This window comes from Aspergillus japonicus (genome assembly GCF_003184785.1).
Source record: "Aspergillus japonicus CBS 114.51 unplaced genomic scaffold BO86scaffold_19, whole genome shotgun sequence".
Lineage (NCBI taxonomy): Eukaryota > Fungi > Ascomycota > Eurotiomycetes > Eurotiales > Aspergillaceae > Aspergillus > Aspergillus japonicus.
Genome location: NW_020291656.1, coordinates 236,250 through 261,189, shown reverse-complemented (window position 1 = coordinate 261,189; position 24,940 = coordinate 236,250). Strand labels below are relative to the sequence as shown.

The 24,940-nt window shown below is 51.6% G+C and overlaps 10 protein-coding genes across 10 annotated transcripts; 5 read left to right on the top strand and 5 right to left on the bottom strand.

The window, feature by feature from the left end:
* Positions 1–93: 93 nt before the first annotated feature.
* On the top strand, positions 94–743 carry BO86DRAFT_398890 (uncharacterized protein; the record flags this gene model as incomplete). The annotated part of the gene is made up of 3 exons (XM_025673581.1): positions 94–129; positions 198–270; positions 367–743. The coding sequence occupies 3 exons, from the start codon at positions 94–96 to the stop codon at positions 741–743; spliced, it is 486 nt and encodes a 161-aa protein (XP_025528456.1).
* A 211-nt stretch (positions 744–954) lies between these two features.
* On the bottom strand, positions 955–2,270 carry BO86DRAFT_455792 (uncharacterized protein). The gene is made up of 3 exons (XM_025677134.1): positions 2,006–2,270; positions 1,875–1,941; positions 955–1,787 (listed from the first exon to the last, which is right to left on the bottom strand). The coding sequence occupies exons 1-3, from the start codon at positions 2,033–2,035 to the stop codon at positions 1,144–1,146; spliced, it is 741 nt and encodes a 246-aa protein (XP_025528455.1). The 5' UTR covers positions 2,036–2,270; the 3' UTR covers positions 955–1,143.
* Positions 2,271–3,105: 835 nt separating this feature from the next.
* Positions 3,106–4,025, top strand: BO86DRAFT_378681 (uncharacterized protein; the record flags this gene model as incomplete). The annotated part of the gene is made up of 2 exons (XM_025670639.1): positions 3,106–3,180; positions 3,264–4,025. The coding sequence occupies 2 exons, from the start codon at positions 3,106–3,108 to the stop codon at positions 4,023–4,025; spliced, it is 837 nt and encodes a 278-aa protein (XP_025528454.1).
* Positions 4,026–4,653: 628 nt separating this feature from the next.
* On the bottom strand, positions 4,654–6,069 carry BO86DRAFT_388728 (thioesterase family protein). The gene is made up of 2 exons (XM_025671932.1): positions 5,358–6,069; positions 4,654–5,201 (listed from the first exon to the last, which is right to left on the bottom strand). The coding sequence occupies exons 1-2, from the start codon at positions 5,946–5,948 to the stop codon at positions 4,938–4,940; spliced, it is 855 nt and encodes a 284-aa protein (XP_025528453.1). The 5' UTR covers positions 5,949–6,069; the 3' UTR covers positions 4,654–4,937.
* A 1,457-nt stretch (positions 6,070–7,526) lies between these two features.
* BO86DRAFT_388726 (uncharacterized protein) lies at positions 7,527–9,164 on the top strand. Its single transcript, XM_025671931.1, has one exon. The coding sequence runs from the start codon at positions 7,585–7,587 to the stop codon at positions 9,010–9,012; it is 1,428 nt and encodes a 475-aa protein (XP_025528452.1). The 5' UTR covers positions 7,527–7,584; the 3' UTR covers positions 9,013–9,164.
* A 1,356-nt stretch (positions 9,165–10,520) lies between these two features.
* Positions 10,521–13,113, bottom strand: BO86DRAFT_418414 (C2H2 type zinc finger domain protein; the record flags this gene model as incomplete). Its single annotated transcript, XM_025675077.1, has 5 exons — positions 10,521–11,705; positions 11,761–11,862; positions 11,913–12,167; positions 12,232–12,774; positions 13,048–13,113. 5 exons carry the CDS (start codon positions 13,111–13,113, stop codon positions 10,521–10,523), a joined length of 2,151 nt encoding a protein of 716 aa, XP_025528451.1.
* A 1,611-nt stretch (positions 13,114–14,724) lies between these two features.
* Positions 14,725–16,601, top strand: BO86DRAFT_311335 (putative MFS transporter; the record flags this gene model as incomplete). Its single annotated transcript, XM_025667903.1, has 6 exons — positions 14,725–14,967; positions 15,038–15,120; positions 15,171–15,415; positions 15,478–15,644; positions 15,723–16,399; positions 16,463–16,601. The coding sequence occupies 6 exons, from the start codon at positions 14,725–14,727 to the stop codon at positions 16,599–16,601; spliced, it is 1,554 nt and encodes a 517-aa protein (XP_025528450.1).
* A 1,403-nt stretch (positions 16,602–18,004) lies between these two features.
* Positions 18,005–21,024, bottom strand: BO86DRAFT_388724 (uncharacterized protein). Its single transcript, XM_025671930.1, has 2 exons — positions 20,852–21,024; positions 18,005–20,666 (listed from the first exon to the last, which is right to left on the bottom strand). Exon 2 carries the CDS (start codon positions 20,636–20,638, stop codon positions 18,413–18,415), a length of 2,226 nt encoding a protein of 741 aa, XP_025528449.1. The 5' UTR covers positions 20,639–20,666; positions 20,852–21,024; the 3' UTR covers positions 18,005–18,412.
* A 142-nt stretch (positions 21,025–21,166) lies between these two features.
* On the top strand, positions 21,167–23,132 carry rvb2 (RuvB family ATP-dependent DNA helicase reptin). The gene is made up of 3 exons (XM_025671929.1): positions 21,167–21,268; positions 21,335–21,781; positions 21,902–23,132. The coding sequence occupies exons 1-3, from the start codon at positions 21,260–21,262 to the stop codon at positions 22,853–22,855; spliced, it is 1,410 nt and encodes a 469-aa protein (XP_025528448.1). The 5' UTR covers positions 21,167–21,259; the 3' UTR covers positions 22,856–23,132.
* BO86DRAFT_360905 (GYF domain-containing protein) lies at positions 23,124–24,560 on the bottom strand (the record flags this gene model as incomplete). The annotated part of the gene is made up of 1 exon (XM_025669832.1): positions 23,124–24,560. One exon carries the CDS (start codon positions 24,558–24,560, stop codon positions 23,208–23,210), a length of 1,353 nt encoding a protein of 450 aa, XP_025528447.1. The 3' UTR covers positions 23,124–23,207.
* Between the last annotated feature and the right edge of the window lie 380 nt (positions 24,561–24,940).

The window sequence follows — 24,940 nt, the reverse complement described above, 5'->3', positions numbered from 1 at the left end:
ACCCTCCTACTTATATACAGATATCACATCGTCTTAGATTACTCCAAACCATACCGCAGTCTATCGAGACAAGACCCAAACCTCACTGCAAAGATGCCCATGACCTGGAATGACACGGCAGATGCCAAGGTACGTGCCTTCTCTCTCTCTTAGTCCCTCTTTCTCGCAGCCACACAACTCACAACCCGACAACAAAGCTTCTTCTAGCCATCCTAAAAACTGCAAATGTGAAGCCCGACTACGACCGCATCGCCCAGTATCTGGGTCCAGGTATGTCTGACAACCTGTCCTGCTCTCGAACCCCCTTCTGAACCATCATTTCCACCGCAAGCTTTCCGCTAAACATCTGAGCTGATGAAAATCCAGAGTGTACACCCATCGCAGCCCAACGCCGGATCCAACGTCTGAGAGAACGCGCCTGCATGGAACCCACCACCGCCGACGGCCAACCCGCTCTTCCCTCGACTCCTACCCGGGATGGCGCCGGTGCCGTGGACCCTGGCTCCGCTCAGGGCACCCCCGCTTCTGTGCCGAGGAAGAGAGGCAGGCCTCGCAAAGTGAAGGAGGAGGGTGACGCTGATGCGGAGGCGCCGGTGACTCCGAAGAAGCGAGGCCGCGCTAAGACGGTCAAGTCTGAGCAGATGGAAGAAGAGGATCCGCATCCGAAGCCGGAGGATGGTGATGATGGATCTCAGCCCGTCTATCAGAGTATCGAAGATGCTTACCTCATGGAAGAAGTGTGAGTTGCTTTCATGGCTCTCCGGGACCGAGTTCTTGTGATGCTGTTTGGCTGGCTCTTGGGCTGCAGCTTTCTCATGGGGATGGCGAAGCTGGATTGTGCTTTGGAATGTCGGAAAATGGAATGGACTTCGTTGCAGTTCTGGGTTGGGGTGTTTGTCTTTGGCTTTTACATGGGCAGTTGTGGAAGATTGTGATCCAGCTGTAATTGCAGTTCTTGTATCTCATTCTTGTGAAAACAGGCATCATTGCTAGGAAAGACAGTACCAATTCCCAGTGCGAAGCGATTCCAAAAACCGGATAGAAACCACCGTAAAGTACATACACATGACTGTGAACAATCTGAGCTCCACGCGAGAAGGAGAATAAACGAAGCGCAACCCACCCAATCCCCAAGACAACCATCTAGATAAAATTCATCATCGCCCCGCGAGGCGCGGCAACCATCTCATTCTCCGGGTAGTACTCCGAGGCCGAGCTGTCGACATCCACATCCTGCCCGTCCCTGCCAAAGTGGTGGTGCGTCGTCCAGTTGACCATTCCGGGGGCCGGGGCAGCCGGCTTTCGCACTCTCCTGGACGGGGTATCCGGCTCGACCTGGATAGCAGCCGCGGCTCCATGCGTCTGGTACAGCGTATGGCCGGCATATACCAGCTGATTCGCCGCCCCCGCCGCTGCATGAGCGAGAGGGGTCTTCCTCGTTGGGGTCGTCTCCGGCATATGAGTGTCGATACCGAGGGGATTACTCTGAGCCTCGATCTTGATGGGAGAGGGCCCGGTTCCCATCTCACTCTTGATTGGGGAATCGGCTGGCATGGAGTCGGCTTTGACGGTAGTGCCCCCTCTCTTGCGCTTGGTGGAGCTGGGGGTGGAGGGTGCGGCGCTCTTTCGAGGTTTGCGTGGGGTGGCGTTCGGGGTGATCGGGTTGGTGTTGTCGTCCTGGTTGTTTCCTTTGCCGGTGCTGGCGATTGCTCCTGCCATATTACGGATTTTGATGAGTCTTTCGCTGATGGCTCGAGGCGTAGGGGGGATTTCTCCCACTGCAACGGCTGGATATGAGGAAGAGTTCATGGTTAGCGGAGTAGATTCTTAGGAGGCTGAGGAAATTGAGACACTGGCTGAGGGACCGGACTTACGCCATGCTTCTGCGACCTTCTTGTAGTTCACGGACAGGTTGTGCGTCTCGACGATCTTCAGCAGAAGCTGTGTTGACGTCAGCTGCTTGGGGAAATGAGAATTGGAGTGACAAAGAGTAAAGAGGCCATACCAGCTGATCGGCTTCGGGAGTCCAGCGCATCTTTGTGTATGTGGGTGAGAGGTAGTATGGGAAGAGGACTGTAGTAAGCGGCTCCAGCTCAGGTACAGTATAAGATCTCACTGGATAGACACTTCAGTAAAAACAATAATAGATCAAAGTCTGGAAGAGTAAGAGATGAGGTAGAGGAGAAGAGAGTTAAGCAGTGGTCAAGTATAACAGAAAAAGATAAGAGTATGTAGTAAGGATTCCAGGACTATAGAAAAAATATCTAGTCTATCTACTCTAGGAACTTCCACCTCTAGGCTCAAGTGAATATCCCAGCCTCGCAGGTAACAGTGGCCAGGACCTGTCTTATTGTGTAAGCCGCCAAGGTAACACTTACAACTCTCAGGCTGCCCTCAACATCTTCCACCCCCACTGTTTGCATCACGATCTGCAAAAGTTCTCCTTGAAGTTACTCTTGGTTTCTTGATAATTCACAGGACTCGGGGACGTGTTACTGCTTCGATTCGTTCCGGTGCTGCAGGAATCCACTTGCCTGCAGCCGCTGTTTGAACTTTTCCTCCGACCGGGATCCTGCATCTCTGAAGGTGACTGATCGTTTTGTATACATCCGATTCGAACAAAGGTACGCTACGCCATTGCTCCGTTCCAGACCCTGTGCGCTTATCATTCTCCTTTCTCAGCCATCTCATTTCTACACGTCGAATTGTGGAGGCCTTACGCTGCGACACAGCATCGTACAACCCCTGCCTCGTCCGCCTGTCCCCGACAAACAGAAAACGCCAGTGGACAGGGATCTCTACCTATCCTATCCCTCGGTCACAGTAGGATTCTCACCACAATTTCGAGGGACTTTTGATGGCGCCGTTCTGGTTGCTGGAGGAATCTGTTAGCGTCCTTGTGATCTGGCTGCCGGGCGTCTTCATTCTTGGTCCTGCACTGTGAATAAATACAGGATTGGGGCTCTCACTTCATCTGCTGTTGCACATCCATTCCTCTGTTCTTTGGTCTTGTTGTACCTGGCAACTCGGTGCGTCTTGCATCCCAAGCTTTCTCGGACTCGAAACACAAGCAATCTCTCTAAGGCTCTTCACTCTCATGACAAGATGGTCAACTGGAAAGCTCCGGAGTCGACAGATCGGCTCCTTGCGTCACTGATCGTGGCTCACCCCGGACTGAAGGTACAGTACAGTGCCCCGGCTCCAACCTCACCAGCTCCAACTCATCTCTAGCCCCAGGGCATGATCTAACTGATTTGATACAGCTCGACTACAAGGCCATGGCAACAGCCTTCGGGCAGGGTGCAAGCTACGACTCGATCGAAGGCCGCTTCCGTAAATGGCGAAAGATGGCCGACGAACTGCGCGGCGAACTGGAACTGCGAGGCATCAACTTCACCGAGCTGCGGGCCCGCAACAGCTCGTCTGGGATTATGACCCCGCGAACCCCTCGAGGGCCGCGCAACGGCGTGACCAAAGCCAGCCAGTCCGTTCCATTGTCGTCCCGCGCCCGCAAAGACGGCCGTACCATCTCGCAGAAGACACCGACCAGGCCCGCGAAAACCGGTAGCAGCACCAGCGCCACTCACGGTGGCTCGCTCGTGCAGGCGATCTTTGTAGAGGATAGCACCGAGGAGGAGGACAAGAAGCATCTGAAGTTCAAGCGCGAGAGCAGCGAGGCCGTGCCCTACGGGCTCATGACCCCAGGCAAGGAGCCCGACGACCTGATGATCGTGGACGCTCCTCCTGCGACCGGTGGTGGTGCTGGTGTCTCTTCTGCGCTCACATCCAGACACGGTAACGCCCGGTCGGACAGGGACGCTCAGAAGGCCCTTGTGCCTGACCCCCCGACCATCTCTGGCTTTGAGCCACGAGGCCATGCGTCGTCCTCCACTGTCGATCTTCATCACTCCGGCCTCCATCCAATGGATGACATCCAGCAGCGGCTACACGGGCATGTTTATGCGTTCGATCATCTGTTGGACTCGGTCCCGTCTGGGTCGTATCTTGGTGGTGATGTCGTTTAGTACGGCATCTGATGTATATCTCTCACGCTTCAACGTTCCGTTCCGTTTCGTTCCCTGGGCAAGGTCATTCTCCCCGCTATCGATTCCCTACATCTTTTGTATTTCTATTCTGGAAATATTGTTCAAACTCTCAGGCACACCCGTACAGTAATGAACAAAGTGGCGAGAGAGAAAATAAAGGTTTTTATGTGTGTGGCTGAGCCGGCGCCGGTCTTTACAGCTGGCAATGGAGGAGGGAGGAAAGTTGATAGATCATGTTGGCGGGCTTGTCTCCATGCATCGGAGCCATGGTCTAGAACAAGACATGCTGCCGCGGGGCTAACTTCCCAAAAAAAAAAAAAAAAAAAAACTCAGACATCACCCAGTTCATGTATTTAAAGAATGCATCCCATGCTAATGCATGGTTCGAGAAAGCCAAATCTTGTGGGCTTATGTAGAAGATATGCAGGTATACTCTTCCGTATCTAGCACTAACTTACATCCTGACAGCAAGCAACCCTAGCCCCGAGCCCTGAGCCCTACCCGCCTAATCTGGAGTATGATCATCGGCCTTGAAGGTTTCAAATCAAAGCATAAGAATGGCAGCAGGAATGTTGGCATGTCAAGATCAGTAGTAATAATGTCATCAGTTTCTACATTTCACATTCTGCATTCAGTTTACTTTTGCTGCTCATCCGGTTCAAAGTGACAGGTGTTATTGACCATGCTTCCATGGCCGGCTGCGTTCTGATAAATCAAGAAGACAAGTGAATTTGCAATACCTTGCAACATGCTCATGCTTCAAGGACCATGATCCAGCAGAAGTTCATGATAACATCAACCTGACCATATTTACCCACCTTCCAACCTACACACCCAGCGACCACCACCCCGAGGCCCCCTTGTCCCATCCCTGCCCCGGCCATCACACCCTTACAACCTTCCCCCCGCCCTCCCGGGTTTCAGATCCGTGACGAAAACCACATGCTGGCTCAACGCAAGGAGGGCACCGGACTCATCGTAGATCTGCAGGCTCACATCGTAGCGACCGCGCGCGATCTGATACGAGGTGGAGCGGGTCAGAACCCATTCCGTGGACGGATCGGGCCGTCTCTTGAACTCGATCGACAGACACAGGGTGGAGATGGCGTGCTTGGCGTAGAAGTCGGGGGTATGGGTTGCTGCGGGATGGAGAGGCTATATTTTGGGAGGTTGTGGATTTGTTCATATTAGGCTTTGAAAATGAAATACTTAGGGGGTGGGAGGTTTGTTGTGGTGACAAAATATGGGAAAGAGTTGGGGTTGGAAAAGGACGAGGATTGAAGAAGGGGAGGCGGGGGGAAATAGACTGACCAGGTCCGAGAGGTATGCTAGATGCAGAATGTCGGAGAATTTGGTCCCATCACGGAAGGAGAGCCATACTTCGCGGTTGTGTCCCCCGAGGCGATGGCCCCAGAGCCCGTTGGCGGAGCGGGGTGCAACCCAGTGCACTTTGCGGGTTACTGGGGTGGCGTCGACCACGGGGTCATCGATGGTGGTGCATTCTGTTTGTCGGTTGGGTAATGATGGTCTAATTGCTGCTGCTGCTGCTGCTGCTTTTGTTGGCGGGTGATGGGGTTCTTGGGTGAGGCCTTGTTCTTTGGAGATATCGGCATAAGTGAAAACGCCGAGGGTGGTGGTTATAAGGGATGGTGATGCTGCTGTGTTCGGGGTTTCTCTCTGGTTTTTCACAGTAGCAGCAGCAGCAGCAGCAGCAGCAGCAGCAGCACGTTTCAACTCAACCGTGACGACGGACCGTCGGGATGAGGTCCGTGAGATGGCACAGGTAATGGTGCACTCGCCAGGGTGGACTTCCCGGAGGAAGTGTACAAATGCATGCACGGGGTCGGGATAAAGGCCATCGCCCAGCTCCTGTTCAAGAAATTTCCGACCAGCGGACAACATAACCGCCGCGGAGAACCCCCCCAAAACAGAACTGTCTCGGGTCAACTCAACTCAGTGGGGGAGGTTGAGGCGCTCGCGAACGCGCGCGCGCAGCAGCAGCAGTCGGACGGACATACTGTTGAGTGCACCAATCTCGGGTGATTGTGACGGTGAACTGACCTCGCGTCCCTGGTACAGGCGCTACGGATGACACTACCTCCAACAAACTAGGTTTGGTTTGCGGTGGCATGTTGGTTTTCAACGAGAGCAGGTTTAATCGCCGGTGTCAAGGGTATTAAATACGAAGTTGTTGCTACTGGGGAGGATTTCGGGGCTGCAGAGACAGGAGGGCGTGCGGACTCGTTCGTGTATAGAGAAAAGAGCAACCGATCGCCTGGGCTGTCTGGAGCCGGACTTTGGATTCAACGTGGTTCATATAGGAACCCCGACCAGTCTGGGGTATTTGGAGAAGAGGGGATAGCTCATTGTGTCCTCAACTCTGCATGGATTTGTACCACCCTGTCAAAGGCCTACAACCTGTAGGAGGAGATTCGTCGGTTTCGTGAAAGACGGAGGACCAGCCATGGGCGACTAGCATGGTTGGAATTTGGAATGACGACACTAAGACTGCAGTGCAAGAACCAGTGCCAGACCAGGCATTGACAGTTTTTGAATGCTCCCGGAACTCCGCCGTGCGGGCTGGACAAGTGGCCAGCAAGAGCAAGAGTAATTCATTGCCCAACCACGATCCATGGAATGCAGATCGGGAGTCGATTCAGGTTCTGGGCTGCAAAGACTTAATGCGGGAGATCATCTCGGAGAAGAGATTTTTGGATTAGCGAGCCGAGGTTCATGGATAAAGAAGGGCTGGCTTCGATGCGAGGCAACCTTGAAGATGGGGGATATCCCAAACAGGTTATATGATGTGTGATGTGTGGACTGTATGTACAGTAGTTATACAGTACTGTACTCGGAGTAGCACCGCTGTTTATGTATGAAGCTTTCTGGAGGTGGGGAGGGGAGGGGGCGTCGGAACACAACCGGTCAGGCCGTTAGGTCCATAATAATACCACTCGATAATAAGAAAAGATGCGATGCCGCCTTCTGATTGTCCCTTAAATCCGTAAGTTCATTAACATCTGTATGGGGATGAAATGGAGGAGAAATCATGGATCGGTTGATTTCGACCCAACCTGAGCTCCAAACGACCAAAACGACCAAATCAACCCGCCGACCGCCGATCACGTGGACTGACGCGGACGCGGCGCGGTTTTCGCCGCTCGGCTTTTGCTCTTTTTTGCCTCTGCCTTTGATTTCTTTTGCTTTTGCTTTTCTTTTGCCTTTGCCTTTGCTTTTGCTTTCAGGCATTAATTATTTTATTCATGTAATTTCATTTGGGGCAAGCGGCGGCGGCCAAACTGGAAATCTCCTGATCCTTCCCTCTATTTTCTCCCTTTCCTTTTCCCTTTCTTATCCTCCGTCCATCCTCCCCTCCCTCTTCTCCTTTTTCTTTCCTTCCCCTCCCATTAGGGGCCGTTCTGCCCTACCTCACTTATCCAAGGATATTGTGTGTGTGTGTGTGTGCGTGTGTGTCTGTGGTGTGTTGTGTGCTTCTTTGAGAAAAGAGATTAATCCCTTCTAAGTCAATCTCTCCGAAATGGAGTATTCCGGAACTACGGTCCTGAACCCCGTGCGGCCCGATCACTCGTTATGGGGAAGAAGCACACCGCAATCTCAGATTATCATCAACCCCTCGCAGTCGTCCTCGGCCGCCATTAAGCCCGACCCCATCACTCTCCCTATCACCACCACCACGACCACCACGACCACTATCACCGCTACTGCCACCGCCACTGCCCTGATCATGAATAAAGATTCGCCCTCGCAGTCGCTCTCCCAATCCACCTCGGTTGACAAGCCCATTCTGCCCATGGAACCCACCCACCCGGGTCGCGGCAAACAACTCACCATTCCCGAGCAAGTATGCCTTGTCAAACTATGTGCCGCCTCCATGGATGACTACGATGCCCACGCCTACCCGAAGAGTTTCTGGATCAAGATCGCCAACACGCTCGAGATGCGGACCGGCCGTCGCTACTCCTGGCAATCTTGTCGTCGTCGCATCTACACCTACGTCGCCAAACGCTCCGCTTACTATGAATCCTTCCGACAAGGTCGCCCCCACCCGACCATCGACATTCCCAAGGAAGTTCTCGGCCTATTGAACCATTGGATTAGCGACATTGATCGGGCCAAGTACACTGAGAACCGCCTGGCCGAGGAAGTGCGGACCAAGCCCAAGCCCGTTGCTCCGGTCGCTGCACCGGTGCACAAGGAGACCACCACGGCCCAGCCGGCGGCGCGGGTCACCCTTCCCGAACACGATATGGTGGTCGCCATGAACCGGGTATATACCTGGCTCCGGAATCTCCCACCCCCGGAGGAGATGGAGCAGATGGCGATTTGGGGCGAGGAACCGAAGGTCGCCGCCGCTCCAGTGCGAACGCGGAGTGATGTATTCGCCGCCTTCGCTCGCCCACTCAGCGGAGATACTACCCCGCAGCAAACGCACCGGTCGCTCTTGGGAGTCGGGGAACGCCTTGGTCAAACAACTGCCCAGCGTTTGGCGGAGGAAAGGACCGGCTCCCCTTCGCAGGCAATGGCTCCGCGGTCATCGTCTATGGCTCTCCATCAGTCCTCTCTAGGTCACAATCCTCTCAAAAGACATCGGGATACCGATGACGAGGGCGTCTGCGACCGTCCCGCTCAACGTCTTCGCGCCTACCCTGATGGCAATGCGGCCGCCTTGAACACGGCCCTTGGTGGATCTGTGGACAAGTCGTTGCTCGTGTTCCGCCACAAGATGAAGATGATCGAAGAATGTATTGAGTTCACCTTCGGCAAGATTATCGACCGAATCTCCCCGGGCATGGGACGACAGGAGACCAAGCCGCCGGGGTTTCCGGGAGCGTGCGAGTCGATCATTAATGATCTTTTCAAGGATGTGGGCATGTCGGTTGCCCGGGCCTTGTTGCGCATCGACAAGGCATCTGCTGCAGAACGTGCAGCCACGAACACGAACTAAATCGATCGGCATATCGATACACACATACGACATTCGTACATATATACCTTCATGATGATTGAGTGATATGAGGTTTCTTTACGTCTATACCTGATCTTTGGCCTAGCTTGATTCACCGCTTCAGCACGCTGCTCTTTTTTTTTTTCTCCTTTCTTAATTTGCATTTCACATGGGTGGCTCTGTATCTTTGACATTGTTGTTTTCCCTTTTTGCATTGTTCATCCATCGCATTTACCTTTCATCTGTTCTCATGAGCATCAAATTGCCTAGAGATACCCATTTCCTTGCAGCTTGAGCATTGCGTTGTTTACGATTATTCTTGATGTTTTCATTATGTTTCAAAATTTTGCATCGTTCCTTTCCGATTACAGTTGCATATATAGCATAGCATGCATACCTACCCCATAGACTGATCAGAATGAGGTAATTGGACTTGGACTTAATTTCACCCGATCCGACTTGCTAGTAGTGTCTCCATGAGTGGTATCATGATTTTTTGAAGGGTCTGTAGTTCGAGTTGCCATGTTGGCATGAAGGAGGTTCTCATCGGGATTTCCTCGATCATTTGGTCCAACTTCGAAGGATATCCCATTTAGTGTACCATGGCCTTCGCCTTCGCTGAACATCTCTCCACATCCTCGAAATTCTCGCTGCATGTCGTAGGGGTATCTGGAGCTAGAGTTTAGTTTCTCCTGCGAGATGGATTAAACAAACAGTAAAGCCAACAAGACTTACGTATAAAAAAAGAGCTGCTCAGCAGCTCTGAGATGAGCCCTCTAACACGATGAAGAGCCAGTGATGGTCGTTGATGTTGACCTTACACGCTTCATAGCTAGACAACCGATCTGACACATATCCCATCATACTTGGTCTGAACAAGTACCAAGCAACAGCTGAGCAGTGATTAGAACAAGAAATAAGATTCTTGGGAGTGCTGCACTTTCTACTTCGGGAAGGCTGTAAAGATGGGGACCAGGATCAACCGGGCGACACAGTAGCAACGGTCCCCGGGCCGACATGCTAGCGTAGCATCATCATTTCGTGAGATGTGTTGGATTTCCGTTTTGCTTCCCCGCCTTTCACTTACCCCTTAATGAGGGATAGGATAGATCATGCGGTCGTCGATTATGACCCCAGATACATTCTCACCACACGCCTGTTGGTGGGTGTCACATGAAAAAGCTGCACTGCAGTATGTTCGAAGTTTGCTGTTGGCAAGTTCTTCATAATGTCCGATATTTTTGGTGAGAAGCTGTCTCGGGCTTTCGTGGTAGCTTGGCCAGAAAGGGGCCAGGTGGACTGAATGTGCCAGTAGAGGCTCTTGACCGTGAAAGAACGTCAATGCCGTGAGCACAGCAGTATGCATGAATTGCTTGAGTGCTTTCCTCCTTGATGTCTTGAAAGTGTTGAAGATAAACAAGGAAATTTGGTTTGACTGTGCTGAAGACCCAGAGGATTTCTTGGCTAAGTAGACGCTCGCGAGGGCATGGACACACAGGCAAAGAAAATCAATGGCAAAGAGTAATCCATTGATCGATGATTTCCTCCATATCGTGAGCGATGCCCCACTGAGAAAACAAGCAGCGGAACAATTTCTGTAGAGAGTTCATCTCATACAGCAAATTGCGCACCGCCCCCATTCCTGGAGGAGAGTCGGTTCGACCCTCTTCGACAAAACGGCGAGTCTCTGACCCAGTCGAGGGGCGGAGAGTGTCACATCCAAGGTTCAGATCAGCCCTCGAGAGCAAAGCGTCTTGCCAGACAATAGTACGAGGAAGGTGGATATTGGTCACCCCGGCGAGCGAGAAAACAACGTAGATAGTCGTTGCAGAGAACAGGGAGCTAGGCATGTGGATAACATGGGCACGCCCCCTTGGCAACTGCTCGACAATATCCTGGATCGCAATCGCGTGCAGCAATGCGCGACGAGCATCTTCAGTGTTGACCCATTTGACCATATCGAATCCAGGTCTCATTGTCCGAGAGCCGCCGGAGACATGCTGTGTGATGTCGTAGCGAGAGCATACGTGTCTGCAAAGAATGGTGGAGTTGATCATCGTGTCCAGGCAAATCGTGTGCCAGCGGAGGAGGACCTCGAGTCTTTCCGGAGCCGAAAGGTGAATGCTCATGGTGATGGTCTCATGCACCTGAGCTAGTGCCCTACGAACGTCAGAGCGGCCAGGAACACCGACAGCTGCCAGATCGCTTTCGTCAGAGTCTGAGACCAGAGACTGCAATCCTTCCAGAACGACCCGTAGGGCGAAGGCTGAGAATTGATAATCCAGTGGGCGAAAACTGCCGATGGGAGGGAAAAGGGAGCGGAAGACTAGTCGGAATGAAGGCTGCTCCGACCTTTGAGATCGCATGGTAGCAATCCACTCATCCACATTACTGGCATCGAAAGCAGCTTCGCTGCTGGGCAGAATGAGTGGATTGGCAACGTGCCGTGTGGATGCGCCATCTCCAGACATCTGCGCAACCAGTCCGTCTAGAATGTGGTAGGCAAGCAATGCACGCTGTTGAATCTCCCTGGCTGCCCAAGTCCGCCACCTATTTTCCTTCTCACTATTTGGTGCGCTGGGGAATGGCACGCTCTCCATTGAGAAGGGCTCGCAGTCTAGCATACCGCAATGTCTTGCCCAGAAGAAACCGAGCGGGCGAAAGACCTGGCTTGTGGTACGGATCACTCGATTCTAGTAACAACTAGTCAATCATATATAACTTAGAAACACCAGTTGGGCCACGTACCTTAGACAGGGCACCATATATTTGTCCCAAGAGAGCTGTAAGTAGGAGCTGAACCCCTTTGCAAGCATCATATGGACCACTATGTGTGATCAAGGACTGCCACTATAGCTTTATGAGCAAATCTCCTCGATCGTAGCAAAAGCAAAACTTACAGAAGTAGCAATAGCCGTATGAGCTAGGCGCCACAGCGCCTCTCCCTTTGCTACGGAATCCTTGGGACCTAAGTACAGGGACCCAAGGGCCATAGCGTTGAGTAGCAAGGGATGTGTGCATTCGCGGAAGACAAATGTTGCTCGGTGCAGAATGGGAAAGGTGGGTATGAATCGCACAAAGAACATGTGAAGGCACTCGTCCAGGAAGACCGATGTGATTGAAGTCGCTTTGATGGCTGCAGTCACGCTCGACGACTACCAGTCATGGTTTAATAAATCAGCTTCGAGTAAGAATCATTAGAGGCTTGGATATCCTCACCGAGCTTGTAACCATCTCAGTGACATCTCGCACAGCCTGGTGGCTACCGCCTGACGGGATAGCGCCTATAGATGAACCTCTGTCGTCAAAGGAGTTTGGCGAACCAAAGTTCATCCCATTTATATCCTGCACAACAGGTGGAAAGGGCAGGGCACCAAGTGGCATCTGCCACTGATCAGTCGTATCACAAGCCATGATGCTTTGAAACAGATTCTCGGAATCGGGCCATATTAATGTGAAGTCGAGGTCGGAGGCAGCATGCTGTAGGCCGGGCTGTGCTTCCGCTTGCGATGTCTCCCAAGCATTGTTGGGTGTCGACGAGGACACCACCCCGGGTGCGGTGGTTCGATGGGTGTCCCAAGCTAGAGCATCCAAAGGCGACGCCTGCGGTGGCACATGCACGGCGGATTGTTGGACTTGAGCCTGCTTGGCATTTGCAGCACGGACGTGTAGCTTTTCATGTCGAGTAAGAGCATCCTGGCGTGCAAAAGGACGTCGGCAATCTTTGCAGACAAAAGGCTTCGATCCCGTATCTTGTAAACTCTGACGTTAGCACACACTCAAGAAGACAAGGCTGCTCGTGTGATGAACAAGCGAACATATTGCAGGTCAATGGTTCATAGGGACGCATGATGCCACCCATTGTATGCCAATCCGGCTTGAGTCAGGGGTGCTTACGACATCGTTCGTGTCTCTACATACTAGCATTAGCTATAATCATTCCACTACAAAAAGAACTTAAGATACGAGATGTTAGGGAGGAAATACCCTCAGGTGTTCAGCCTTGGAGAAGCCCTTCTCACAAACACGACATACCAAGGCCTTGGTCGTGGGTGTAGTAGCAGTGGGCGAGGATGTGGATGTGGATGTGGTTTGTGGCATAATGGCCAGGGGGAGGGGGTGGGAGGGGGGATGAGGGGGGATTGTGGAAGAGATTGCTTGGTAGTAGCCAAGGCAGCGCAGTCCAAGTAACTAAAGAAAGATATGCTGTATCACATCTGCACCCACAATTGAGTAGGCAGCAACAATCAACTAAGGTAGTCGAGGTAGTCGAAGGAGCCAGCCTTCCACAACAATAGTATGATGACGAGAGACCAGAGGGGCCTTGGAACAGGGATAGAGATGATCGATCGTGGATAGAAAGAATAGGCGCGGAGAGGAAAAAGTGTGGGGCAGAAGAAAGTGGCAAATAAGCAAACTGACCTTTCCCAACTGAGCCAGGCACGTGGAGAGGTATAGTATGTGCATTACCGGTCTGATACCGTATGGTAATACCGCCATTCTACCAGACCTCAGGATCTCTGCCCCAAGAACAATCCCGTCCTCACTTACCGATGGAAACGAATAGTACGAACTACTGGTAGTAATCGGCTAACTCCAGACTCCACACTGGCTTCTCCATACTTTCCACTCTTTGCTTCTCCGGCATGTCTTCCCAAGTTCCCAAATTGCGATAAGTCCATCCTCATGACTCTTCGTCATTACTAATTCAATTACTAGCTGGTCATTTAGACTGACCTGGACGAGCTTGATGGGAAATCAAAAAAAGGTCGAGACTGCATGGCCCCCTTACATCCATGCTGACAGCCGCTGCATAGGTGCGTGGAGTTCTCTTCCGGCCGAACTCGCAGGTACCACACCCCACAATTCCTCTTGCTTTCCAGAAATACCTACCGGCGTCAATTTGATCGACTTGTTGTCTGCCACCATTGCTATGATCATCACCACCATCATCGTCATGCAGACTCCGATCCTGCCTCTGGTTCGAAGCTGAATGGATCACAAATGCGGAGTATCTTATTCTTGGTGGAAAACAAAAGGCGAACCGAAGAAGGATTAGCCGAGATCAGAAGGCAAATCAACACATTTTCCCATGACTCCTCCCACTCAGGTCGGCATCCACTCCAAAGAACTTATCCCGTCCCGGTATGACCTAATGGGTCCCTTGCTGGAGAAAGGCCTTGCAAAGTTGGGTTGGGGTTCTCCGGAAAACCCGGACTCGGGTCCTCGGTTATGCTTTGGATTTGATAGCACACTCAGTTCTTCGGTCCAGCCAATGAACTATGCCGTACTTCGAGGGTGACAGACCGAGTCGCCCATTGCCGTTACTGCGACTCGCCATTTTGTGGGTTCCCCTCCGCATATCCCCCAATACTTGCCCCAGTAGTAAGCGGGACTCGTCATTCGGTTGGCTCTGCCCCGGGGAGGAGATTTGTTGACCCCAGCGATAGGTCGAAGCCCCAGACTGCGTGGAGCCTCGCCCTGAATTTCTTTCCTCTGACAGGAGCACTGTGAACTGTTCGCATAACCCTGTGAAATTCTGGCTCATTCCTTGTAGGCCTCAGCAAATCGCTCTTTCACTCTCTTCATTAACCTGTCACCCACTGTTCAGTCTCCTAAAAGGATTTTCAAGAATCCAGTGACCGATACTCTTCAGCACCAAATCAACTGTCCACCCGTTTCCTTACCATAAACATAGGGTCTTCCATCGAGATGACTGGGTCACACGAGATGCAGCCGTCTCGCACGGCTGTTGACCCCCAAACACCTGCCAAAGAGGATGTCGATTTTGTGGAGAGCACCGAGTCTGGCATTCCCTCAACGTATGCCGATATTGCAGCATCACGTCTCTCCAAAGCTCATCGTGATTATCTGCTCGAACGCCATGGCACGTTGGAGCTCGACCCTATGCCTAGCATGGATCCCGCGGATCCCTATAACTGGCCATCATGGAAGGTCAACATCCCGCGATTAACTGGCATCTGACTATGAGTGAACCATTGACTGATGGATTGTTATCCTGCAGAAAATCGTCAACCTTCTTCTAGTTGCATTCCACGCGTGCATGGGAACTTTCGCTGCTGCAGGCATCATTCCCGCCTATGAGAAGTGAGTTCCCCAATGATCCGAAGACATCCGGGTTACTAAAAGATGTTCAGGATATCGACCGAGTACGGTGTTTCTATCAATGATGCCAGTTACATGACATCCATCCAAATTGCAGTCCTAGGCGTGGCACCTTTGATCTGGAAGCCCCTGTCGAATCGATGGGGACGTCGCCCAGTCTTTTTGCTATCCCTGATCTGCAGTCTCGTCTGCAATATAGGGTGTGCTGAAAGCACAAGTTATTCGTCTCTTGCAGTCTGTCGTGCCCTGCAAGCATTCTTCATCTCCCCAGCGTCGGGTAAGCTTCGCTAGTATTGCTCCGATATAAGAGAAAATTAGACAAGCTAATAGACGCGGAAGCTATCGGAAGTGCTGTAGTGATGGAGACAACATTCAAGAAGGACCGCGCTCGGTACATGGGGATCTGGACACTGTTGGTTACTCTGGGAATTCCAAGCGGTCCTTTCATCTTCGGATTCGTTACGTATCGGATAGGTTACCAATGGATCTACTGGATCTTGGCCATGGTAAGTTCCTCAGTGATCGCATAAAGCCCATAGAGACGATTGGCGAATGGCTGACAGATTTAATCTCGGATCGAACAGATCAACGGAGGTCAATTCATCCTCTACCTCTTCTTCGGCCCAGAAACGCGGTATGTTGGGGGTGATTATGACACCAGTAAGCCCGCGTGGGTGCGAGAGTATGTTCAGCTGCGACGGATTGACCCCACACCTTTGTCGCCATGGGACTTCATTAGACCGCTGGGCATGTTCACGCACCCTTGTGTTGCCATCCCAGCAGCTGCATACGCCATGATCTTCTGTTTGAGTAACGTCATGACCACGGTTGAAGTACCGTCCTTGCTGCAGACCAAGTTTGACTTGAACGCCGAGCAACTGGGTCTCCAGTTCCTTGGCCCCATCGTTGGCTCCCTCATCGGTGAACAGCTGGGCGGTGTCTTGTCCGACCGTTGGATGAGACTGCGGGAAAAGAGGATTCATCGCAAGCCTCAGCCCGAGCATCGCCTTTGGCTCAGTTATATCGGCTTCCTATGCTCAATTGTGGGTCTCGTCGTTTTCCTGGTTTGCACCGAGCAGTCCAAGGAGGGCCACTGGAACATCCGGCCTGTTATTGGCATTGCCATCTGTGCCGGTGGTAACCAGATCGTAACCACCGTCCTCATCACATATGCCGTAGACTGTTATCACACCGAGGCGGCCAGCATCGGAGTCTTCATCACGTTCGTCCGTCAAATCTGGGGGTTCTTGGGTCCGTTTTGGTAGGTCGCAATCATGGTCATCTTCTGTTGCTGCGCAAGCAGATACTAATCGAGGCCGTCCAGGTTCCCATCCATGTTCGAACACGTTGGAGTTGCCGCCAGTGCCGGAGTCTGCGCCGCTCTCATCATGGGTGTCAGTTTCATCCCGATCGCTCTCGTTCACTGGCAAGGACGATCCTGGCGTCCGGCCACAAGCGAATAAATCGTCTCCATCATTCTTTGGCTATACCGGACACGACTCTCAAGACGGCATGACTTGCGGAATATTGAAGCGCTAGAAGTTTAGAAGTTTAGATATAGATCGGATCTCGAAGGCCAATCCTCGCGATTGCAGGGTTGGGCGGAAATTTGTATATAGAGCATAGATAGGCAACGAACAAGGAATGGAATCACCATAGAGCACGATCAAGAAAAAGAAAAAACAAAGTCACTCTTCATAGAGTGTATCAGAAAAAAAAAATTGACCTTTGATGATCTTTCCATAGATCAACGATATACACGTGCCAACCGGATAAAAGAAAAGAAAACCCAAGGGGAGAGAGAAAGAGGAAAAAGAAGGAGGGGAGAAAAGACTTTATCCCGGAGCCTTATAGGAGAAGATCGGGGACCCAGCTTCATCTGGCAAAGACTACCAGAGATAGAGTAATATAATTTGTCTTGATCAACTCCTCCCGGAGTACTCCAGGCGTGGTTTTTTTCCCGCCGACCTTAACCGGCATCAAACCACCTACCATCGGCAAAGCGAAAAAGATAGGGCCAAAGTCAGGCCACGCTTACAGTACAGGTGGTTTTTAGCGCCGGACCGGCTGGCCGATCAACAACTTCTCGGGTTGGTTGTTGGCGGGCTCGGGAAGAACCACCGGCAATAGTGGTTGTGTTCTTACCTTCATAACCTTTCAAGTACTAGGCGGGTTCACTTTTGAATCATATGATGTTGAAATTCATGAAGTGGTTCGATACTATGTGCATCCATCTGGACAATGTAAAGATTGCGAGAAGAGTTGCCGTTGTTGATCATCTGAGGTTAGCTGGTTGGTTCCGAATACTGAGGCATGTTCCGCACCTCTCCGCCTTCGAGCAAGCTCAAGCTCAAATTCAAGCTCCCGATTTTGCCCTGTCTGTCTACTGGTCTGCCAACGGGTATGAGATCTCCCGCCGGATGTTTCCTCAACCCCTTGCAGCAGCAGTGCCTGTCATTTCCGACAACATGCAGGATGCCATGCAGTATGGACCTCTTGGGATTTCTAAAAATGAGAGGTAGTCTGAAACTATATGATCTGTGGTCGAACTATACAATGCTATCGTGACCAAGCTTTGTAAGGGGGAGTTAACTGATGCAGTGAGTATTATGCGGCTGCCTGTTGTGGTCTCTGAACAATGTCGAACTATTGAGGCCCTGTGCTTGGACCTCTGTGGGGACGAGGGTGAGTCAGCGTGGGGTGTTGTGGGGTGATCGGGAAGACGACTGGGTGAAGTTTTGGGAACGGCGCCAACTGGCATACGAGTACATCACAGCAGCAGTCGGGTAGTTAGAGCAATCATCTCTTGTAAAGAACTGCAGTTTTGGACTTCTGGCTACGAAAAAAAAAAATGTAGAGACATACATATGAAATTCAATTTGCTGGCTGGAAACGCCTGTCCTAATGACCATGTCCAGGGAAGACCTGAGCAAAGCGCAGTCCCAAGGGCCCGCGAGTGTACTGTACAAACATCCGTTGCTTCATACTGTGCATCGACCAAGCATCAACTAGAATCAGATAGAGGCTGACTAGGTCCGGCTCAACCGGAGCCTAGGGATAGTTACAGAAGTAAGAGAACAACTTTGGCTTTTGAAGGTCTCACCAAAACACAAAACGAATGAGAAAGGGAATTAGATGTAACCCGAGAGGTATCCAGCGAAAATCAAAAGTCTGGTGGAGGTTGCGTTTGTCACATTTGTTTTAAGCTGAGGCGCTGATAGCCGCCATCGAGCCAGAATGCGAAAATACCTGGGACTGTCCGGTCCCTTCCAACTTAGTCAACGACAATAGGCTCCTCGGTCAGCCGCTTGCGCTTTTTCTTGGATTTTTGGTACACTTTCTTGCTCTCAGAGTTCGGTGTTGACTCCAATCCAACCTGGGATGAGATGGAAAACGGTGAGCTAGCGCGTGACTGACTTCCCCTTTCACCGTCAGAAATTGCAGATACACGAGGTCGCTTCTTGTCCTGCACCGAGCGTCTTGAGCTGCCCGAGCCCTGCAACGAATTCGCTACGGCAGGAAGTGGTGGTTGAGACGCGGCATCCGAGCCTTCTCGAACAGAGGAGAAGTGATTCGCAGACTCTTCTAGTTTTTTGACCTTCTTAGCCAAGTCATCCCATTGGATCGACGTAGCTTGTTCGAGCTGCTGGATATTATATTGAGAAATCCGAATCTCCTCAGGACAAGCCTGCAACCTTTTTATATCGGCTTTCATGGTAGCATGTACTTCGGTGACTTGTGCGCTTAAGCTCGCCAATTCATCGGTGAGAACCTGGCTCTGACTTCTCAGATCATCTCGCTCTTCTGTCATTTTAAGCATCAACAATTCGTCCTCCGTTTTCCTTGATTCTATATAACTGCTGATGGTAGATGCAAGCTCTCTGACTTCATCTTGAACCGTTCGCAAAAGGCCTGACGAAACATTCGTGCTCGAGATTTCTCCGGTGGATGGGTCTCTCAAAGGCATGAGCGACTGCGACAAAGCCTCCTGTTGCTTGACCAAGTTCCCGACTTGCTGAGTTAGGTGGTTCTGTACTTTGAGCATACCGCCCGACCGAGAACCCAGGGCCTTTTCCAGTTTCTCTATCCTCGCATCGAGTTGAGGTAAACGTTGCTCGAATTGCTTTGTTAGCAGCTTCATCCTATCTATCATCTGTGCTGCGCCGGGGTACATTTCTTGCATAGCTTGCGCCATACTCCTAACTAGAGGCCCGGTTGACAGGTTGTTGTAGCGCATCTCAAGCGAATGTAGGCCTACTCTAACACTCTCCAAGGTCTGTTCTGTGGTATGCAGTGCTGTCTCAAGTGCTGTAAATTGCCCATCCGAGTTTGACTTGTCTTGGTTGAGAACAGTCTTGAGCCCGTCACAGAGTTGGCTGTTCTTACTTTTGAGCGTGGAAATATCCACCTTGCTTTGCTCCAGGTGAACTTTGAGCTCTTCCATCTCAGACATCGCAAGATCATCTTTCATCGCCTGTAATTCCTGAAGTTTGTCCAGCCGCTCGGTAAGGCTATAATAATTAGTGTCTTGAATCTGTTGGAGCTGGATTTTGTCGCCGAGTGCCGAGCCCTCTGCAAGCCTGTTCTCCAAGGATTCCAAATGAGAATCATAGCGTGTCGTTTGGTCCACGAGAAAGCTGTTGAACTTGTCGTCATAGTCACCACGCAGATCTTCCAGCAAGTCCCGATACTCTTGCATGTCTCGTTTGTTCTTGGTTTGAAGAGACTCCAGTTCAGCGCCCATTCCTGAGATCGAGAGGAATATTTTATCGATCTGCTCTTTCTGAGGCGATGAATCTGATCTTTTGTTCAAATCTGATCTGAGTTGCGCAATGCGCTCACTTGTTTCCGTGTTGTGATTTGCATGTCTCTTTAACGTGCTTGCATGATCCGAAGAAGCTTTCTCCGTCCGGGCCACGCGGTCCTGGAGCTCTTTTAATTTGTGCTCTAAAGTCACATTATAGTCCCGCAGTTTGGTGATCTCAGCCCTGGCGCTGCCCAAATCGCCTCTTGGGGTCTGAACTTCGCGCTGCAAGTGGTCAGTCTGCTCAGATCTACTAGAATCGAAGAGGGACGAGCCGAGTGTGAGCCGCAAAGCATTTTCGTGCTCTTGGTACGTAGCGTTATGCTTCTTGAGGGTCTCCTCGACACGTATGAGCTCCGCGTCCTCATCTGCTTGAGATTTTTGGAAGAAAGCTGCAGTGGATGGAAAAGTGTTATAGCTTCTGGCTTTTGTGCATAACGTCGCGGTAGCCTCCTTTCTTTTCTGTAGTCGGTCTCTCTCCGACTTGCTATTGGCAGCGAGGATTGCGGCTTGGACCAGGTCGGAGACACCGCGGATTAGGTGGTCAGAATTGGAATTACCCCGTTCAGTAGCCGAGTGCGTGCTTGTTGGCTGTGCACTGAGTCGCGAGTGCGTTTCGGACAATGTGCGGGCAGCGGTTGGTCTGAACGGGCGAGCCAGGCGGGGGTCGCGTGAAGTTGTGATCTCTGGTTCCATGGCAATTTGTCAAATGTTTGGGGAAGAGCTGCCGAGTGATCTTGGTAAGCCGGGGGCCTTTTCATTCGATGTAATCCATGAGTGGGGTAGAATGGGGGAATGGGGAATTGAGGAAAGAGCGATCATTGAGAGTGAACATCACATTGGGAGATTTCAAGGAAGTTGTACAGACAAAACCAGAAAAGGTACGGAGTAAATTGCTTATCTACTTACGTTCATGGATCCTGGTGCCCTGTATACCAGTTGTCATGGATGCGATAAACAAGACAACAAGGCGGGGCAGCGAGTAGAGGAAACGACGCGTGAAGCAGTCGAGACTGACCCAGTGAATGGTTGGGATCACAGGCCCATCATTCACCTTGAAGTTGGAAGTCCGCAGAGCCATCTCCTGTCGGCCGCCACCAAATCGCAGAGGCTCGGCCCCGACGCGATCGACAGTTTCTGCCGGGCGGTGAGATGGGCGGTATCCCATCGGCCTGGCCGATTCTGCCCAGCGCAGCTCTTCTCGTTCAGTCTGCATTTCCGCAACGCCTGCAGACCAGTTTTGGCTGGTACATCGAATTGACTAGCTACTTGTCACTCATCCACAGGAAGAACTTTTCGTGTCTGCAAGTAGTTGCGATGGCTGCCGTGAGTGGACACCGAGCACCTGCTCTAATCCAAGTTATCTTCCTTCCCATTGCTGACTGCCGACAGCCAATTTCTACCGTTGCGGAGACCAAAGAGCTCCGGGGTTTGAACCTCATTGCTGCTCATTCGCATATTCGAGGCCTCGGTGTTGATGTCGACTCTTTGCAGCCCAGAGCCTCCTCCCAGGGTCTTGTGGGTCAGGAAAAGGCCCGCAAGGCCGCCGCTGTCATCCTGCAGATGGTGAAGGAAGGTAAAATTGCTGGTCGGGCTGTGTTGATCGCAGGGCCTCCCAGCACGGGTAAAACAGCCATCGCCATGGGAATGGCTCAATCTCTTGGACCGGATGTTCCCTTCACTATGCTCGCTTCTTCCGAAATCTTCTCCATGGAGATGTCTAAGACGGAGGCTCTCACGCAAGCTTTCCGGAAGTCTATTGGGGTTCGCATCAAGGAGGAAAGCGAAATCATTGAGGGTGAAGTCGTGGAGATCCAAATCGATAGAAGTGTGACCGGTGTAAGTAGATCTCTCACAAACCGTGATTCATGACTTCATCTAGCACTCTTTTCCACCTCATCTACCACTCATGCCGACCTCATCTGATTCAATGCAACATGTCGATGCTGACTTGTCCAGGGAAACAAACAAGGAAAGCTCACAATCAAGACGACGGATATGGAGACAATCTATGATATGGGAACGAAGATGATTGACTCGATGACCAAGGAGAGAGTGATGGCAGGAGACATCATTTCTATCGACAAGTCGTCCGGCAAAATCACCAAGTTAGGACGTTCTTACGCACGCTCCCGGGATTATGATGCCATGGGCGCCGACACCAAATTTGTGCAATGTCCTGAAGGTGAGCTTCAGGTTCGCAAGGAGATCGTACACACTGTTAGCCTGCACGAAATCGACGTCATCAATTCGCGGTCACAGGGTTTCTTGGCCCTCTTTTCGGGTGATACGGGCGAGATCCGGAGTGAGGTCAGGGATCAGATCAACACCAAGGTGGCTGAGTGGAAGGAAGAAGGCAAGGCCGAGATTATTCCCGGTGTTCTGTTCATCGATGAGGTGCATATGCTGGATATCGAATGTTTCTCGTACATCAACCGTGCTCTGGAGGCGGAATTGGCACCCATTGTTATTATGGCCAGCAACCGTGGCCACTCCCGGATCCGCGGCACTACCTACAGCTCTCCGCACGGATTGCCTTTGGACTTCCTTGACCGGGTGGTCATTGTCAGCACACAGCCTTACTCTGCGGACGAGATCAGACAGATCTTGGCTATTCGGGCACAGGAAGAGGAGATCGATCTCTCACCCGATGCCTTGGCACTTTTGACGAAAATCGGCCAAGAATCGAATCTGCGATACGCTAGCAACATCATCACTACATCTCATTTGCTCAGCCAGAAGCGCAAGGCGAAGGAAGTTAGCATTGATGACGTGCAGCGCAGCTATCGCCTGTTCTACGACCCTGCTCGGAGTGTCAAGTTTGTCAACGCGTATGAGCAGCGGTTTATTGGTGATCAAGGTGCAGTGAGCTTCACTGCCCCCACAAATGGCGATGCCATGGAACTGTCATAGAGTTGATTTCATACGGACGTTCTGGAGTTATGCAAAGACGGCCATGCACGGATCTGTTTTTCAGTGATCAGATGTCGCAGATAGTCAAGGAGTAATCCAGCCACTCCCTCGTCTACTTGACTCGATCTGTTTGTTGTTTTCACATCAATTGCTTGATGTATGATATTGCCGGCGCTTTTGAGAAGTCAATGCATGGGCACTTTGATTTTAGGGTCAGATTTTAGTCAAAAGTGAGCCTAGCCTAGGCTCGAATGATAATGATGAGATTAATATTCCCAAGAACCCGGGTATCCGACGATGCTAATTTACATATACAATTTTCGTCTCATGGCATAGACTGGTTACGCCAGCCTCAAACAAAGGTAGCTGTACTGTTCCATTGACTGCCGTCATTCGTTTGGCGAAACTCAACTCCTTCCCCGAAATATCCTGCATTCCTCCAAGACTCCATTGTAGGAGCATCGTACGGGCCGTGTATGATTCCACCGTCACGAGCATCGGACCACCGAAATTGCCACATCGCAGGGGATTCTTCCACGGAGTTGGAGGAGTCTGCAGACGGAGGATCAACCCAGTCCTCGCCGGTTTCGCGGCGGTACTGCCTTGTAAGGATCTCACGTTCAGTGTCATAGATTTCTGCCTGCCCTCTAGTCATGAGGATATCGGCAGCACCGGTGATCTCCTCAATAGCCCGCTTTCTGGCCACTTCCTTTGGATCGTCCTCTGTCATCTCCGCATCCTCAGGTGCAGCGTCACTCTGCTTTTTGCGGTTTTTATTGCGATTAGTCTGCCATTTTTGCTTCTTTTGAGCGCCCTTGCCTATTCTTGCCAGAGCCTCTAAGATCGTTTCGCCTCGTTCCATATGGGTGATTAGAGTTCTCAAGACATCCGCAGTGAGTACACTATCGTCTTTGCGCTCTTTCTCCTTGCGCTCTTCCTCCCGCCTCTCTGCAGCTTCCTTGGCGCGTCGGATGTCCTTCTTAGAGACCCCCTGCAGCCACGTGTCGTAGACCGCATCGGGATCTGCTGCCTTTCGGACATAGTTTCCTTGGTCATCGAAGCGACCTTCTTCTTGTTCGGTGCGCATGTTGAAAGCGTCTAGGAGTGGTGCATGCTTCTTCTTCGCACCCGCACCCAGTTCCTCATCCAGCTCCTCGTCGGGTCTGGCGCGCTCTTCATCCCCGACCTCGCTTTCACTTTCGTCCTCCTCATCCTCGATTGTGTCAGCCCCCTTGGTAAAATCTGCGTGGACCGTCCCGCCACTCTTGGACGAGGCAACCTGGCCTTCTATCTCGTCGTCCCGCAGGAACCGGACGTTCTTCTTGTTTTTGCGCATGGCTTCATCGGCATCGATATCCTCGGCGCCAAAGTCCTCCTGCAGTTCAGCAAACATGTCATCGTCCTCAGCATCATGTTTCTCTCGGCTTGCTTTTGGCTTGGCCTCAATGCGTGCTGAGAAGCCCTCATTTTCACTGTCGGAGTCGTAACCGTCTAAGTTGACGGCTTTGCGGCGGACTTGTTGGCCTCGGCGTCCGATTTCGTCGGCATCTAGGACTGCATCCTCTTCTAGTGCATCGGGAGCAAGAGCAGAGGGGTTCCGTAGATCAAAGCGAGGCTTCTTGGTCGATGAGCCGTCCTCATCCTCGTGGTGTGTACGGGTGAAGTCTTCACCTGCCCGCTTGGGGCGGGGCTGAGAGGCTGACATAGAAAGGCGTGGAGGAAATCACGGATCGCGGTATACTGTCGACTCTATATTTTGTTTCAAATGAGCCAGAAGGTCGGGACGAATAGAGGTAGGAATCAAAACATTTTGAAGCTGCACTGCGTTGTCTGGGGTCGGGACGGAAAATCAAGCGGAGCCGCGCCATTTGCGTCACCGCAGGCGATCCGATTGATCGGCCGAACGTACCTGAACTCCCGTCACTCTCTCTCTTTACAACTGCTCGAGCTCTGTTGCTACACCTCAGTACTTCTTGACCTCTCTTCCCTTGCTCGTCACCTTCGACCATATCACCCAACACAAGGCGTCACTGAGTCTTGTTCCGAATACTCATATCTCTTCCAGCTCCTAATCATCGCCATAGC